General features: G+C 37.9%; 1 protein-coding gene and 1 pseudogene across 2 annotated transcripts in view; both read left to right on the forward strand.

Annotated features, from left to right (window-relative positions):
* Window positions 1-19,257, forward strand: part of GUCY1A2 (guanylate cyclase 1 soluble subunit alpha 2) — a 426,619-nt gene that overhangs the window by 360,879 nt on the left and 46,483 nt on the right. For both annotated transcript variants that reach the window (XM_060157938.1, XM_060157939.1), the window contains one exon: window positions 7,591-7,745. In XM_060157938.1, the coding sequence (XP_060013921.1) occupies window positions 7,591-7,745 (155 nt within the window). The remainder of the gene's footprint in view (window positions 1-7,590; window positions 7,746-19,257) is intronic.
* The window catches only part of LOC132525921 (HIG1 domain family member 1A, mitochondrial-like), a 34,550-nt pseudogene continuing 24,645 nt past the window's right edge, over window positions 9,353-19,257 (forward strand).

The following is a 19,257-nucleotide window of genomic DNA, read 5'->3' on the forward strand; positions in this document are numbered from 1 at the left end:
CTGCCAGAGTCCCAGGATCCAGGGAAACCTTCCCTGGGAGAACGCACGGTGCGCTTCAGTCTGGTGCAATGTCCTGCTGGCCTCTGCTGCTGCAGGCTTGCCCCGCATCCGCACCCCTCCCTCCCCTGGGCCTGAGTGAGCCAGAGTCCCCAAAGCAGCTGCTCCCTTAACCTCGTCCTGTCTGAGCGAAAAACAGACGCCCTCCGGAAACCTACACACAGAAGCAGGGCCAAATCCAAAGCTGAGACCCAGGAGTTGTGCAAACAAAGAAGAGAAAGAGAAATCCCTCACAGCAGCCTCAGAAGCAGCGGATTAAAGCTACACAATCAACTTGATCTACCCTGCATCTGTGGAATACATGAATAGACAACGAATCATCCCAAATTGAGGAGGTGGATTTTGAGAGCAAGATTTATTATTTTTCCCCTTTTCCTTTTTTGTGAGTGTGTATGTGTATGCTTCTGTGTGAGATATTGTCTGTATAGCTTTGCTGTCACCATTTGTCCTAGGGTTCTATCCATCCGTTTTTTTTTTTTCTTTAAAAAAATTTTTTTCTTAATAATAATTTTTTATTTTAGTAACTTTATTTTATCCTCTTTCTTTCTTTCTTTTCTTTCTTTCTTCCTTCCTTCCCTCCTTCCTTTCCTTCTTTCTTTCTTTCTTTCATTTTTCCTTTCTTTCTTCCTTTCTTTCTTTTCTTTCTTTTCTCCTTCCTTCCCTCCTTTCCTCCTTCCTTCCTTCCTTCCTTCCTTCTTTCCTTCCTTCCTTCCTTTCCTCCCTCCCTCCCTCCCTCTCTTCTTTCTTTCTTTCTTTCTCTCTTTCTTTCTTTTTCTTTCATTCTACTTTTTCTCCCTTTTATTCTGAGCCGTGTTGGATGAAAGGCTCTTGGTGCTGCAGCCAGGAGTCACTGCTGTGCCTCTGAGGTGGGAGAGACAACTTCAGGACACTGGTCCCCAAGATACCTCCCAGCTCCACATAATGTCAAATGGCAAAAATCTTGCAGAAATCTCCATCTCAACACGAGCACCCAGCTTAACTCAACGACCAGCAAACTACAGTGCTGGACACCCTACACAAAACAAGCAGTGGGCTTCCCTGGTGACACAGTGGTTGCGGGTCCACCTGCCAATTCAGGTGAGGCAGGTTTGTGCCCGGGTCCAGGGTACTCCCGCATGCCGCAGAGCGGCTGGGCCCGTGGGCCATAGCCACTGGGCCTGCACATACGGAGCCTGTGCTCCGCAACGGGGAGGCCACGGTGGTGAGAGGCCTGCGTACTGCAAAAAAAAAACCAAAAAAACAAAGAAAAACAACTAGCAATACATGAAAACAACCCAACCCATTAGAGATGCTGCCTAAAATCATAATATGTCCACAGACACCTCAAAACACAACACCAGACGTGGACCTGCCCAACAGAAAGACAAGACCCAGCCTCATCCACCACAACACAGGCACTAGTCCCCTCCACCAGGAAGCCTACACAACACACTGAACCAGTTTTAGCCACTGGGGACAGACAACAAAAACAACAGGAACTACGAACCTGCAGCCTGCAAAAAGGAGACCCCAAACACAGTAAGATAAGCAAAATGAGAAGGCAGAAAAACACACAACAGATGAAGGAGCAAGACAAAGACCCACCAGACCTAACAAATGAAAAGGAAATAGGCAGTCTACCTGAAAAAGAAATCAGAATAATGATAGTAAAGATGATCCAAAATCTTGGAAATAGAATAGACAAAATGTAAGAAACTTTTTTATTATTTTATTTTATTATTATTATTTTTTTTGCGGTTCATGGGCCTGTCATTGTTCTGGCCTCTCCCATTGCGGAGCACAGGCTCCGGACGCGCAGGCTCAGTGGCCATGGCTCATGGGCCCAGCCGCTCCGTGGCATGTGGGATCTTCCTGGACCGGGGCACAAACCCGCATCCCCTGCATCGGCAGGCAGACTGTCAACCACTGCACCACAAGGAAAGCCCAAGAAACATTTAACAAGGACCTAGAAGAACTAAAGATGAAATAAGCAATGATGAACAACACAATAAATGAAATTAAAAATACTCTAGATGCGATCAATAGCAAAATAACTGAGGCAGAAGAATGGATAAGTGACCTGGAAGATAAAATAGTGCAAATAACTACTGCAGAGCAGAATAAAGAAAAAGAATGAAAAGAACTGAGGACAGTCTCAGAGACATCTGGGACAACATTAAACGCAACAACATTCAAATTATAGTGGTTCCAGAAGAAGAACAGAAAAAGAAAGGGACTGGGAAAATATTTGAAGAGATTATAGTTGAAAAATTCCCTAATATGAGAAAGGAAATAGTTAATCAAGTCCAGGAAACACAGAGAGTCCCATACAGGATAAATCCAAGTAGAAACACGCCAAGATACATATTGATCAAACTGTCAAAAATTAAATACAAAGAAAACATATTAAAAGCAGCAAGGGAAAAACAACAAATAACACACAAGAGAATCCCCATAAGGTTAACAGCTGATCTTTCAGCAGAAACTCTGCAAGCCAGAGGGGACTGGCAGGACATATTTAAAATGATGAAGGAGAAAAACCTACAACCAAGATCACTCTACCCAGCAAGTATCTCATTCAGATTTGATGGAGAAATTAAAAACTTTACAGACAAGCAAAAGCTGAGAGAGTTCAGCACCATCAAAGAAGCTTTACAACAAATGCTAAAGGACCTTCTCTGGGCAAGAAACACAAGAGAAGGAAAAGACCTACAAAAACAAACCCAAAACAATTAAGAAAATGGGAATAGGAACATACATATAGATAATTACCTTAAAGGTAAATGGATTAAATGCTCCCACTAAAAGACACAGACTGGCTGAATGGAAACAAAATCAAGACCCATATATATGCTGTCTACGAGAGACCCACTTCAGACCTAGGGACACATACAGACTGAAGGCGAGGGAATGAAGAAAGATATTCCATGCAAATGGAAACCAAAAGAAAGCTGGAGTAGCAATTCTCATATCAAACAAAATAGACTTTAAAATAAAGACTATTAGAAGAGACAAAGAAGGACACTACATAATGATCAAGGGAACAATCCAAGAAGGTATAACAATTGTAAACATTTATGCACCCAACATAGGAGCACCTCAATACATAAGGCAAATACTAACAGCTATAAAAGGGGAAATTGACAGTAACACATTCATAGTAGAGGACTTTAACACCCTACTTTCACCAATGGACAGATTATCCAAAATGAAAATAAATAAGGAAACACAAGCTTTAAATGATACATTTCACAAGATGGACTTAATTGATATTTATAGGACATTCCATCCAAAAACAACAGAATACACATTTTTTTCAAGTGCTCATGGAACATTCTGCAGGATAGATCATATCTTGGGTCACAAATCAAGCCTTCATAAATTTAAGAAAATTGCAATTGTATCGTGTATATTTTCCGACCACAATGCTATGAGACTAGATATCAATTACAGGAAAAGATCTGTAAAAAATACAAACACATGGAGGCTAAAGAATACACTATTAATAACGAAGTGATCACTGAAGAAATCAAAGAGGAAATAAAAAATACCTAGAAACAAATGACAATGGAGACAAAACAACCCAAAACCTATGGGATGCAGCAAAAGCAGTTCTAAGAGGGAAGTTTATGGCAATACAAGCCCAAGTTAAGAAGCAGGAAACATCTCGAATAAACAACCTAACATTGCACCTCAAGCAATTAGAGAAAGAAGAATAAAAAAACCCCAAAGTTAACAGAAGGAAAGAAATCATAAAGATCAGATCAGAAATAAATGAAAAAGAAATGAAGGAAACAATAGCAAAGATCAATAAAACTAAAAGCTGGTTCTTTGAGAAGAAAAACAAATAGATAAACCATTAGACAGACTCATCAAGAAAAAAAGGGAGAAGACTTAAATCAATAGAATTAGAAATGAAAAAGGAGAAGTAACTGACACTGCAGAAATACAAAAGATCATGAGAGATTACTACAAGGAACTCTATGCCAATAAAATGGACAATCTGGAAGAAAGGGACAAATTCTTAGAAATGCACAACCTGCCAAGACTGAATCAGGAAGTAATAGAAAATACGAACAGACCAATCACAAGCACTGAAATTGAAACTGTGATTAAAAATCTTCCAACAAACAAAAGCCCAGGACCAGATGGCTTCACAGGCGAATTCTATCAAACATTTAGAGAAGAGCTAACACCTATCCTTCTCAAACTCTTCCAAAATATAGCAGAGGGAACAACACTCCCAATTCCTTCTATGAGGTCACCATTACCTTGATACCAAAACCAGACAAGGATGTCCCAAAGAAAGAAAACTACAGGCCAATATCACTGATGAACATAGATGCAAAAATGCTCAACAAAATACTAGCAAACAGAATCCAACAGCACATTAAACGGATCATACACCATGATCAAGTGGGGTTTATCCCAGAAATGCAAGGATTCTTCAATATATGCAATTCTATCAGTGTGATAAACCATATTGACAAATTGAAGGAGAGAAACCATATGATCATCTCAATATATGCAGAAAAAGCTTTTGACAAAATTCAACACCCATTTATGATAAAAACCCTGCTGAAATTAGGCATAGAGGGAACTTTCCTCAACATAATAAAGGCCATATATGACAAACACACAGCCAACATCATCTTCAATGGTGAAAAACTGAAAGCATTTCCACTAAGATCAGGAAAAAGACAAGGTTGCCCACTCTCACCACTCTTATTCAACATAGTTTTGGAAGTTTTAGCCACCACAATCAGAGAAGAAAAGGAAATAAAAAGAATCCAAATCGGAAAAGAAGAAGCAAAGCTGTCACTGTTTGCAGATGACATGATACTATATATAGAGAATCCTAAAGATGCTACCAGAAAACTACTAGAGCTAATCAATGAATTTGGTAAAGTTGCAGGATACAAAATTAATGAACAGAAATCTCTGGTATTCCTATATACTTATGATGAAAAATCTGAAAGTGAAATCAAGAAAACACTCCCATTTACCATTGCAAGAAAAAGAATAAAATATCTAGGAATAAACCTACCTAAGGAGACAAAAGACCTGTATGCAGAAAATTATAAGACACTGATGAAAGAAATTAAAGATGATACAAATATATGGAGAGGTATACCATGTTCTTGGATTGGAAGAATCAACATAGTGAAAATGACTCTACTACCCAAAACAATCTACAGATTCATTGCAATCCCTATCAAACTACCACTGGCATTTGTCACAGAACTAGAACAAAAAATTTCACAATTTGTATGGTAACACAAAAGACCCCGAATAGCCAAAGCAATCTTGAGAACGAACAACGGAGCTGGAGGAATCAGGCTCCCTGACTTCAGACTATACTACAAAGCTACAGTAATCAAGACAGTATGGTACTGGCACAAAAACAGAAAGATAGATCAATGGAACAGGAGAGAAAGCCCAGAGATAAACCCACACACATATGGTCACCTTATCTTTGGTAAAGGAGGCAGGAATGTACAGTGGAGAAAGGACAGCCTCTTCAATAAGTGGTGCTGGGAAAACTGGACAGGTACATGTAAAAGTATGAGATTAGATCACTCCCTAACCCCATACAAAAAAATAAGCTCAAAATGGATTAAAGACCTAAATGTAAGGCCGGAAACTATCAAACTCTTAGAGGAAAACTTAGGCAGAACACTCTATGATATAAATCACAGCAAGATGCTTTTTGACCCACCTCCTAGAGAAATGAAAATAAAAATAAACAGATGGGACCTAATGAAACTTCAAAGGTTTTGCACAGCAAAGGAAACCATAAACAAGACAAAATGACAACCATCAGAATGGGAGAAAATATTTGCAAATGAAGCAACTGACAAAGGATTAATTTCCCAAATTTACAAGCAGCTCATGCAGCTCAATAACAAAAAAACAAACAACCCAATCCAAAAATGGACAGAAGACCTAAATAGACATTTCTCCAAAGAAGATATACAGACTACCAACAAACACATGAAAGAATGCTCAACATCATTAATCATTAGAGAAATGCAAATCAAAACTACAATGAGATATCATCTCATACCAGTCAGAATGACCATCATCAAAAAATCTAGAAACAATAAATGCTGGAGAGGGTGTGGAGCAAAGGGAACACTCTTGCACTGCTGGTGGTAATGTGAATTGGTACAGCCACTATGGAGAACAGTATGGAGGTTCCTTAAAACACTACAAATAGAAATACTATATGACCCAGCAATCCCACTACTGGGTATATACTCTGAGAAAACCATAATTCAGAAAGAGTCATGTACCAAAATATTCATTGCAGCTCTATTTACAATAGCCCGGAGATGGAAACAACCTAAGTGTCCATCATTGGATGAATGGATAAAGAAGATGTGGTACATATACACAATGTAATATTACTCAGCCATAAAAAGAAACAAAATTGAGCTATTTGTAATGAGGTGGATGGACCTAAAGTCTGTCATACGGAGTGAAGTAAGTCAGAAAGAGAAAGGCAAATACCATATGCTAACACATATATATGGAATTTAAGGGGAAAAAATGTCACGAAGAACGTAGGGGTAAGACAGGAATAAAGACACAGACCTACTAGAGAATGGACTTGAGGATATGGGGAGGGGGAAGGGTAAGCTGTGACAAAGCGAGAGAGTGTTCTGGACATATACCCACTACCAAACGTAAAATAGATAGCTAGTGGGAAGCAGCTGCATAGCTCATGGAGATCAGCTCGGTGCTTTGTGACCACCTAGAGGGGTGGGATAAGGAGGGAGACGCAAGAGGGTAGAGATATGGGAACATATGTATATGTATAACTGATTCACTTTGTTATAAAGCAGAAACTAGCACACCATTGTAAAGCAATTATACTCCAATAAAGATGTAAAAAAAATATTAAAACAGTTATTTTAATTGTATTCCATGTATTCAAAAGTTAATTTGATACCTGAAAGATTAAAAAAAAAGAAGTTCAAATTGAACTTTGAGAAAGGAAAATCACTATATCTAAGAAGAAAAATACTCTGGATGTGATTAGCTAAAGATAAGGCATTACAAAAGAAAAGATTAGTAAATTTGGAAATAGAAGTGATCTAAAATAAACAGAGAGAAAAAATATTTTAAATTAACAGATAAACAGAAATATAATTATTTAATTTACAATTGTGTTTAATGCTATGAAGGAAAAAATAGGGTTTTCTGTTAGAATAACTGGAGGGAGAATAATACATTTTCCATTTATTAGAGCATACTAGGTACAAATAAAACCTGATTTAAATTGTAACACAACTGGATTTATTGTGTTACAATAGAAAAGTAAAAGTAGTTTTTTTCTTATAATTAATCCATTTGTTCATTTATTCCACACCATCCTTGTTCATTGATACTATTGATATAATAGTCCAGATATTTGGCTCACAAAAATGACCAAGGCCCCAGTCCCTTTCTTTGAGGAGCTAGGAGTTTAATGGTTCAGCAGTACCTCTTATTAAAATAATTGCATACCAAATGAAAACATAAATATATCCTTTTCGTTTTCTTTTTTAGATGAGAATAGGCATTCACTCAGGCTCTGTGCTGGCTGGAGTTGTTGGGGTAAGAATGCCACGATATTGCCTGTTTGGAAATAATGTCACTCTGGCAAGCAAATTCGAATCGGGAAGTCACCCTCGACGCATCAATGTCAGCCCAACCACTTACCAGTAAGTGTTCTTTGGCCTTCTCCCCCTGTCTTTGGCATTGCGTTATACTAGTAGCCTGTCACTTGTGAGACGCTTATTTTTTTCTTGATCTTGTTATTATCTAAGATAATATGAGTAGATCCATCCAGTCTGAAAGATAGCAATTATGTCACAAAATTTAATTTGCACCCTAAGAAAGTACATGGAAAACCTGACTTGACTGAGAGGTAAATGGAGGTTTGCATTTCCCACAGTCTCTGTCTTCCTTAGGTATTCCTGTTTAAAATACAGGAAAGCAGGGTTTTTCCTGGTGGCACAGTGGTTAAGAATCCACCTGCCAGTGCAAGGGACATGCGTTCGAGCCCTGATCCAGGAAGATCCCACATGCCATGGAGCAACTAAGCCCATGTGCGACAACTACTGAGCCCACGTGCCACAACTACTGAAGCCCGCACGCCTAGAGTGCATGCTGCGCAACAAGAGAAGCCACCACAATGAGAAGCCTGTGCACCTGAATGAAAAGTAACCCCCGCTCGCCACAACTAGAGAAAGCCCGTGCACAGCAACAAAGACCCAATGCAGCCAAAAATTTAAAAAAAAATAGAGGAGAGCAAATGTTAAGGGTCTGAAACACACTAGAAATCCTAACATTTTCAAAATGTTTCTCAATGTTTATAAAAATCAAAGGAATAAGATAGAAAAGGTAATTGTCTCTTTTTATTCTTCTAAATAATGAATATAAATAGGGACTCTTTAAAGTTAAATATATACTAGATACAGAGTAAAACTTCAAACTCTATTTATCTTAAAGGTTGTATTTGACAACTCTACACATTTTGACAGCTGAAGTCATCGTTGTTTTGTGCCTGGTAGATATCAAGCTCCAGGCATTAGCTATTACGTGCCATATGGGCAGAGGCCAAGTCTTTTTGGCTCATGGTTATATCTCCAAAACTTACCCAAAAAATGTTTAGCACATAATAAGCACTCTATTAATATTTATCAGATTAATGAATAAATGTACTGATAAGATAAATATCTCTATACTAAGAAAATAGTATGAATATCTCCTACTTGGTAGACTTTGGCCTAATGCTAAGCTTTGGTGTACAAGCGATTTCATTAGTTCCATGATTTAAATGACTTAGAAATCACATTGTAAAACTGTAAAGTAGAAATGGTGACCATGGATATTTTTATTAGCATGACTACCATGTTGACCCAGGCTAACAAAAAAACCCCAGAAGCAGAAACTTTAAATACATAGATAATAAATGTTGATTTATAATAACAAACAAAATGGTGACACTTTGAAGCTTTTGATACCACATATATACAGAGGGAAGTTAAGGTTTCTTAGATAAAAGACAAGTATTTCCAGATTCCTGAGGACCACATGAGAAAGGGGAAGAAATTACAAATATGAAATCAAGATAAAGTTGCTTAAGAACTACATGTCATTTTTAGGGTATTTATATAAGGGTTTTGCTTCTTTTAAATTTCTCCCAATTTTTCTAACACAATTCTGGGCATAATACATATGATATGATAATGGTTTCCATATTAAATGGAATTAGGAAGCTTCTCAAGATCAATGCTCTAGATCACTGCACTTTGTTCTCTAGACCATGGGGTAAGGAAAAGTTCCTGAAGATCAACCACCTCACCTGCATACTCCTACCATGGTTATGATTTTTCCCATCATGGAGCTAATACATATGTTTCCTCTTTGTATAAGTGAGTGTAGATTTATAGAAACTCCATTTTAAAAAAATGATGTGTAAAGAATGGGTCAACCATGTGAGGAGTTATACCCTGAGCTTAAATATCATTGCTATAGCTGGCTTTGTCTACATGTGACCAATAAAGGAAACCCCACAAGCAACACAGAGTCTGTGCCTTTGGGTATTGTCTTTGAGTTTTAATAATCTTTTTCACATTGGTGGGAGTTTGTAATTATCCTTAGTGATCAATAAAGTCTGAAGAATTGAATCATTTAAAACACTGTGAGCATTGAAATATTTTGTTCTGTTATGATCTGTCCCCCCACCCCCCCCCCCCCACCAAAACACAAATGGAGACATAGATGAACAAATTGAACTGCCTTCTGGGTAGATTATAAAAGATACTTTCTCTGACTGGTCCCAAATCTTATAATTTCTAATAATACTTTATAAAAATATTTTTGTGTTTGGTCTATCTTCAAAAATAACACTTTTCCTCCAACTGTTTCTGTGTTCCTCCCTCCTTCCCTTCTTTCAACAAATACTTGTAGAGTACCTACTATATTCCAAGCACTATGACAGTCACCAATGTTACAGCAATAAACAACATAAATATGATCTTTGCCTTCATAGAGGAGACTACCAGATGGTAGATGTATACAAATAAACAGTTTATTACAATAGACTAGTGCTGAGGTCAAAAGGACATGATGAGAGTATTAGAGCAACAAGAGGAGTGGACTAAAATGAGGATGAAGAGATAGACTGAAGTCAGACCAACTGAAGCTGTAATTCATGTTAAGGGATTTCAACTTAACACTAAGAGCAAAGAAAGACATTGAAGAGTTTTAAGCAGACGAGTGACTTGACCAGATTTGTACTTTAAAAAGATCTCCAAGGTTGTAGAGAGAATAGATTAGAAGGTGAGAAGGGCAGCAATCCAGTGCTTGAAATCAGGTAATCTTATTCCCGTTTCCTTGATGGAAATGTAGCTAATTACTGAGACCCTGGAATCCAAACCATTTGCTGTTTCAACTTGTCTTCCATGCTTCAGAAGAGTGATTGGACTCAATGACCTTTGACATCCATTTTTATCTGGGATACCATTAAAAACAATGTACTTTGGTTCCTGGTAATCTTCTAGAAAACTAAATTTAGGTATATGATCTCAGTGTGACTTGGTTTTCAGATTCTGGATGTGTTCGTGCCCAAGTGGTTTCTGTTGGTTTTATATACACCAATCTATACACTTCAGCTATGTATAATTGTTCTATTCCACATAGCACAAGTGATTTATGAATCCACAAGTGTAGAGTATACTTCCCTTTCCCAGGATACTCAAAGTGAAATGCCAGGTGGATGTTTCATGGACATTCTCTAAGAGGAGATAAAATTGAACTTTCTTAGAGCAAATAGGAATTTGTGAAGTTAAACTGAGTATTCAGCTCATAAGAGCTTGAAATTTCCAATTTTCTTTCCTGAATTAAATGATGAAAAATGTTCAATATTGTCTGGTTATTTTGAAATCTTCAGACAGGTTTCTAAAAATTTTTATTTTAATATTTTAATTTCATTGGAGTATAGTTGATTTACAATGTTGTGTTAGTTTCAGTTGTACAGCAAACTGATTCAGCTATACATATAAATATAATCATTCTTTTTTAGATTCTTTTCTAATATAGGTTATCAAAGAGTATTGAATAGGGTTTCCTGTGCTATACAGTAGCTCTTATTTGGTTATCCATCTTATATATAGCAGTGTGCAGGTATTCATCCCAAGCTCCTGATTTATCCCACCGGCGCCACGTCTCCCCTTTGTTAACCATAAGTTTGTTTTCAATATCTATAAGTCTGTTTCTGTTTTGTAAATGAGTTCACTTTTATCTTTTTCTTTTAACATCTTTATTGGAGTATAATTGCTTTACAATGTTGTATTAGTTTCTGCTGAATAACAAAGTGAATCAGACATATGTATACGTATATCACCATATCCACTCCCTCTTGTCTCTCCCTCCCACCCTCCCTATCCTACTCCTCTAGGTGGTCTCAAACCACCAAGCTGATCTCCCTGTGCTATGCAGCTGTATCTTTTTTTAAATTAGATTCCACATACAAGTGATACCATATAATATTTTTCTTTCTCTGTGTGACATACTTCACCTAGTATGAGAATCTCTAGGTCCATCCATGTTGCTGCAAATGGCATTAATACATTATTTTTCATGGCTGAATAATATTCCATTGTATATATGTACCATGTCATCTTTATCCATTCCTCTGTCAATGGAAATTTAGTTTGCTTCCATGACTTGGAAATTGTAAATGTGCTGCAATGAATATTAGGGTGCTTGTATCCTTTTGGATTATGGTTTTCTCTGGATATATGCCCAGGAGTGAGATTGCTGGGTCATATGGTAGTTCTATTTTAAGTTTTGTAAGGAACCTCCATACTGTTCTCCATAGTAGTTGTACCAATTTACATTCCCACAAACAGTGTAGGAGGGTTCCCTTTTCTCCACACCCACTCCAGCATTTATTGTTTGTAAACTTTTTGATGATGGCCATTCGACTGCTGGGAGATGATACCTCAGTGTAGTTTCGATTTGCATTTCTCTGATAATAAGTGATGTTGAGCATCTTTTCATATGCTCCTTGACCATCTGTATGTCTTCTTTGGACAGCTATCTGTTTAGATCTTCTGCCCATTTTTTAATTGGGTTGCTTGTTTTTTTTGACCTAGAGCTGCATGAGCTGTTTATATATTTTGGAGACTAATCCCTTGTCAGTCATATCATTTGCAAATATTTTCTCCCTCTGTGGGTTGTCTTTTTCTGTTGTTGCTGGTTTCCTTTACTGTGCAGAAGCTTTTATGTTTCATTAGATCTCATTTGTTTATTTTTGTTTTTATTTCCCTTACTCTAGGAGATGGGTCAAAAAAGATCTTGCTGTGATTCATGCTAAATAGTGTTGTGCCTATGTTCTTCTCTAAGAGTTTTATAGTATTTAGCATAACATTTAAAAGTCTTTAATCCATTTTGAGTTCATTTTTGTATATGATGTTATGGAGTTTTCTAATTTCATTTTTTTTTAACATCTATATTGGAGTATAATTGATTTTCAATGGTGTGTTAGTTTCTGCTTCATAACAAAGTGAATCAGTTATACATATACATATATTCCCATATCTCTTCCCTCTTGTGTCTCTCTCCCTCCCACACTCCCTATCCAACACCTATAGGTGGTCACAAAGCACCGAGCTGATCTCCATGTGCCATGTGGCTGCTTCCCACTAGCTATCTATTTTACGTTTGGTAGTGTATATATGTCCATGCCACTCTCTCACTTCGTCACAGCTTACCCATCCCCCTCCCCATATCCTCAAGTCCATTCTCTAGTAGGTCTGTAGCTTTATTCCCACCTTACCCCTAGGTTCTTCATGACCTTTTTTATCCCCTAGATTCCCTATATATGTGCTAGCATACGGTATTTCTTTTTCTCTTTCCAACTTACTTTATTCCATATGACAGACTATAGATCCATCCAGCTCACTACAAATAACTCAATTTCGTTTCTTTTTATGGCTGAGTAATATTCCATTGTGTATATGTGCCAAAACTTCTTTATCCATTCATCTCTTGATGGACACTTAGGTTGCTTCCATGTCCTGGTTATTGTAAATAGAGCTGCAATGAACATTTTGGTACATGACTCTTTCTGAATTATGGTTTTCCAGGGTGTATGCCCAGTAGTGGGATTGCTGAGTCGTATGGTAGTTATGTTTGCAGTTTTTAAGGAACCTCCATATTGTTCTCCATAGTGGCTGCACCAATTTACATTCCCACCAACAGTGAAACAGGGTTCCCTTTTCTCCACACTCTCTCCAGCATTTATTATTTCTAGATTTTCTGATGATGGCCATTCTGACTGGTGTGAGATGATATCTCATTGTAGTTTTGATTTGCATTTCTCTAATGATTAATGATGTTGAGCATTCTTTCATGTGTTTGTTGGCAATCTGTATATCTTCTTTGGAGAAATGTCTATTTAAGTCTTCTGCCCATTTTTGGATTGGGTTGTTTGTTTTTCTGTTATTGAGCTGCATGAGCTGCTTGTAAATTTTGGAGATTAATCCTTTGTCAGTTGCTTCATTTGCAAATATTTTCTCCCATTCTGAGGGTTGTCTTTTGGTCTTGTTTATGGTTTCCTTTGCTGTGCAAGGGCTTTTAAGTTTCATTAGGTCCCATTTGTTTATTTTTGTTTTTATTTCCATTTCTCTAGGAGGTGGGTCAAAAAGCATCTTGCTGTGATTTATGTCATAGAGCATTCTGCCTCTGTTTTTCTCTAAGAGTTTGATAGTGTCTGGCCTTACATTTAGGTCTTTAATCCATTTGGAGTTTATTTTTGTGTATGGTGTTAGGGAGTATTCTAATTTCATATTTTACATGTACCTGTCCAGTTTTCCCTGCACCATTTATTGAAGAGGCTGTCTTTTCTCCACTGTATATTCTTGCCTCGTTTAGCAAAGATAAGGTGACCATATGTGCGTGGGTTTATCTCTGGGCTTTCTACCCTGTTCCATTGATCTATCTTTTGGTTTTTGTGCCAGTACCATACTGTCTTGATTACTGTAGCTTTGTAATATAGTCTGAAGTCAGGGAGCCTGATTCCTCCATCTCCATTTTTCATTGTCAAGATTCCTTTGGCTACTCGGGGTCTTTTGTCTTTCCATACAAATTGTGAAATTTTTTGTTCTAGTTCTGTGACAAATGCCAGTGGTAGTTTGATAGGGATTGCATTGAATCTGTAGATTGTTTTGGGTAGTAGAGTCATTTTCACAATGTTGATTCTTCCAATCCAAGAACATGTATATCTCTCCATCTATTTGTATCATCTTTAATTTCTTTCATCAATGTCTTATAATTTTCTGTATACAGGTCTTTTGTCTCCTTAGGTAGTTTTATTCCTAGATATTTTATTTTTTCTGTTGCAATGGTAAATGGGAGTGTTTTATTAATATTACGTTCAGCTTTTTCATCATTAGTGTATAAGAATGCCAGAGATTTCTGTGCATTAATTTTGTATCCTGCTACTTTACCAAATTCATTGATTAGCTCTAGTAGTTTTCTGGTGGCATCTTTAGGATTCTCTATGTATAGTATCATGTCATCTGCAAATATGACAGCTTTACTTCTTCTTTTCCAATTTGGATTCCTTTTATTTCTTTTTCTTCTCTGATTGCTGTGGCTAAAACTTCCAAAACTATGTTGAATAAGAGTGGTGAGAGTGGGCAACCTTGTCTTTTTCCTGATCTTAGTGGAAGTGGTTTCAGTTTTTCACCATTGAAGACGATGTTGGCTGTGTGTTTGTCATATATGGCCTTTATTATGTTGAGGAAAGTTCCCTCTATGTCTACTTTCTGCAGGGTTTTTATCATAAATGGGTGTTGAATTTTGTCAAAAGCTTTCTCTGCATCTATTGAGATGACGACATGGTTTTTCTCCTTCAATTTGTTAATATGGTGCATCACGTTGAATGATTTGCATATATTGAAGAATCCTTGCATTTCTGGGATAAACCCCACTTGATCATGGTGTATGATCCTTTTAATGTGCTCTTGGATTCTGTTTGCTAGTGTTTTGTTGAGGATTTTTGCATCTATGTTCATCAGTGCTATTGGCCTGTAGTTTTCTTTCTTTGTGACATCTTTGTCTGGTTTTGGTATCAGAGTGATGATGGCTTTGTAGAATGAGTTTGGGAGTGTTGTTCCCTCTGCTATATTTTGGAAGAGTTTGAGAAGGATATGTGTCATCTCTTCTCTAAATGCTTGATAGAATTCACCTGTGATGCCATCTGGTCCTGGGCTTTTGTTTGTTGGAAGATTTTTAATCACAGTTTCAATTTCAGTGCTTGTGATTGGTCTGTTCATATTTTTTATTTCTTCCTGATTCGGTCTTCGCTAGTTGTGCTTTTCTAAGAATTTGTCCCTTTCTTCCAGGTTGTCCATTTTATTGGCATAGAGTTGCTCATAGTAATCTCTCCTGATCCTTTGTATTTCTGCAGTGTCAGTTTTTCCTTCTCCTTTTTCATTTCTAATTCTATTGATTTGAGTCTTCTTCCTTTTTTTCTTGATGAGTTTGGTTAATGGTTTATCAATTTTTTTTATCTTCTCAAAGAACCAGCTTTTAGTTGTATTGATCTTTGCTATCATTTCCTTCATTTCTTTTTCATTTATTTCTAATTTGATCTTTATGATTTCTTTCCTTCTGCTAACTTTGGGGGTTTTTTTTTTGTTTTTTTTTGTTGTTGTTGATTTTTTATGTTTTTTTGCAATACACAGGCCTCTCACTGTTGTGGCCTCCCCCATTGCGGAGCACAGGCTCCGGACACGTAGGCACAGCGGCCATGGCTCACGGCCCTAGCTGCTCCATGGCATCCGGGATCTTCCCAGACTGGGGATAAACCCATGTCCCCTGCATCGGCAGGCAGACTCTCAACCACTGCACCACCAGGGAAGCCCTGAAGATTTTTGTTCTTCTTTCTCTAATTGCTTTAGGTGCAAGATTAGGTTGTTTATTTGAGATGCTTCCTGTTTCTTAAGGTAGGATCATATTGCTATAAACGTCCCTCTTAGAACTGCTTTTGCTGCACCCCATAGGTTTTTGGTCATCGTGTCTCCACTGTCATTTGTTTCTAGGTATTTTTTTATTTCTTCTTTGATTTCTTCAGTGACCACTTCGTTATTAAGTAGTGTATTGTTTATGCTCCATGTGTTTGTATTTTTACAGATCTTTTCCTGTAATTGATATCTAGTCTCATAGTGTTGTGGTCGGAAAAGATACTTGATACGATTTCAATTTTCTTAAATTTACCAAGTCTTGATTTTTGACCCAAGATATGATCTATCCTGGAGGACGTTCCATGAGCACCTGAGAAAAATGTGTATTCTGTTGTTTTTGGATGGAATGTCCTATAAATATCAATTAAGTCCATCTTGTTTAATGTATCATTTAAAGCTTGTATTTCCTTATCTATTTTCATTTTGGATAATCTGTTCATTTTTGAAAGTGGGGTGTTAATATCCCCTACTATTATTGTGTTACTGTGGATTTCCCATTTTACGGCTGTTAGAATTTGCCTTATGTATTGAGGTGTTCTTATGTTGGGTGCATAAATATTTACAATTGTTATATCTTCTTGGATCAATCCGTTGATCATTATGCAGTGTCCTTCTTTGCCTCTTGTAATAGTCTTTATTTTGAAGTCTATTTTGTCTGAAAGGAGAATTGCTACTCCAGCTTTCTTTTGATTTCCATTTGCATGGAATATCTTTTTCCATCCCCTTACTTTCAGCCTGTATGTGTCCCTAGGTCTGAAGTGGGTCTCTTGTAGACAGCACATATATGGGTCTTGTTTTTGTATCCATTCAGCCAGTCTGTTTGTTTTGGTGGGAGCATTTAATCCATTTACTTTTAAGGTAATTATTGATATGTATGTTCCTATTCCCATTTTCTTAATTGTTTGTTATTGTGGGTCTTTTCCTTCTCTTGTGTTTCTTGCCTAGAGAAGTTCCTTTAGCATTTGTTGTAAAGCTGGTTTCATGGTGCGGAACTCTCTCAGCTCTTGTTTGTCTGTAGAGTTTTTAATTTCTCCATCAAACCGGAATGAGATTCTTTCTGGGTAGACTAATCTTGGTTGTAAGTTTTTCTCCTTCATCATTTTAAATATGTCCTCCACTCCCTTCTGGCTTGCAGAGTTTCTGCTGAAAGATCAGGTGTTATCCTTATGGGGATTCCCTTGTGTGTTATTTGTTGTTTTTCCCTTGCTGCTTTTAATATGTTTTCTTTGTATTTAATTTTTGATAGTTTGATTAATATATGTCTTAGAGTGTTTCTCTTTGGATTTATACTTTATGGGCCTCTCTGTGCTTCCTGGACTTGATTAACTATTTCCTTTCCCATATTAGGGAAGTTTTCAACTATAATCTCTTCAAATATTTTCTCAGTCCCTTTCTTTTTCTCTTCTTCTTCTGGGACCCCTATAATTCGAATGTTGGTGCGTTTAATGTTGTCTGAGAGGTCTCTGAGGCTGTCCTCAGTTCTTTTCATTCTTTTTTCTTTATTCTGCTCTGCAGTAGTTATTTGCACTATTTTATCTTCCAGGTCACTTATCCGTTCTTCTGCCTCAGTTATTCTGCTATTGATCCCATCTAGAGTATTTTTAATTTCATTTATTGTGTTGTTCATTGTTGCTTGTTTCCTCTTTAGTTCTTCTAGGTCCTTGTTAAATGATTCTTACATTCTGTCTATTTTATTTCCAAGATTTTGGATCATCTTTACTATCATTATTCTGAATTCTTTTATAGGTAGACTGCCTATTTCCTCTTTGTTTCTCAGCTCTGATGGGTTTTTACCTTGCTCCTTCATCTGCTGTGTGTTTTTCTGTCTTCTCAATTTGCTTATCTTACTGTGTTTGGAGTTTCCTCTTTGCAGGCTGCAGGTTTCTAGTTCCTGTTGTTTTTTGTGTCTGTCCCCAGTGGCTAAAGTTGGCTCAGTGGGTTTTGTAGGCTTCCTGCTGGAGGGGACTGGTGCCTGTGTTCTGGTGGATGAGGCTGCATCTTGTCTTTCTGGTGGGCAGGTCCACGTCTGGTGGTGTGGTTTAGGGTGTCTGTGGCCTTATTATGATTTTAGGTAGCCTGTCTACTAATAGGTGGTGTTGTGTTCCTGTCTTGCTAGTTGTTTGGCAGAGGGTGTCCAGCACTGTACCTTGCTGTTTGTTGAGTGAAGCTGGGTCTTGCTGTTGAGATGGAGATCTCTGCAACATTTTTGCCATTTGACATTATGTGGTGTTGGAAGGTCTCTTGTGGACCAGTGTCCTGAAGTTGGCTCTCCCACCTCATAGGCACAGCACTGACTCCTGGCTGGAGCACCAGGAGCCTTTCAACCACACAGCTCAGAATAAAAGGGAGAAATAGTAGAAGGAAAGAAAGAAAGACAGAAAGAAGATAAAATAAAATAAAGTAAGATAAAATAAAAGTTATTAAAATAAAAAATTATTATTAAGAAAATAAAATTTTTTAATTAAAAGAGAAAAAAGGGATGGACAGAAACCTAGGACAAATGGTGAAAGCAAAGCTTTACAGACAAAATCTCACACAGAAGCATACACGTACACACTCAGAAAAAGAGGAAAAGGGGAAAATATAATACATCTTGCTCTCAAAGTCCACCTCCTCAGTTTGGGATGATTCATTGTCTATTCAGGTATTCCACAGATGCAGGGTACATCAAGTTGATTGTGGAGATTTAATCCACTGCTCCTGAGGCTGCTGGCAGAAATTTCCCTTTCTCTTCTTTGCTTGCACAGCTCCCAAGGTTCCGCTTTGGATTTGTCCCTGCCTCTGCGTGTCAGTCACCTGAGGGCATCTGTTCTTCGCTCAGACAGGACAGGGTTAAAGGAGCAGCTGATTCAGGGGCTCTGGCTCACACAGGCCGAGGGAAGGGAGGGGTACGGATACAGGTCGAGCCTGCAACGGCAGAGGCCGGCATGACGTTGCACCAGCCTGAGGTGAACCATGCATTCTCTCGGGGAAGTTGTCCCTGGATCACGGGGCCCTGACAGTGGTGGGCTGCACAGGCTCCAGGGAGGGGAGATGTGGATAGTTACCTGTGCTCGCACACAGGGTTCTTGGTGGCGGCAGCAGCAGCCTTAGCGTCTCATGCCCGTCTCTGGGGTCCGCATTGTTAGTCGCGGCTCACGCCCATCTCTGGAGCTCCTTTAAGCAGCCCTCTTAATCCCCTCTCCTCATGCAC

Source organism: Lagenorhynchus albirostris, chromosome 9 (assembly GCF_949774975.1).
Source record: "Lagenorhynchus albirostris chromosome 9, mLagAlb1.1, whole genome shotgun sequence".
Classification (NCBI taxonomy): domain Eukaryota; kingdom Metazoa; phylum Chordata; class Mammalia; order Artiodactyla; family Delphinidae; genus Lagenorhynchus; species Lagenorhynchus albirostris.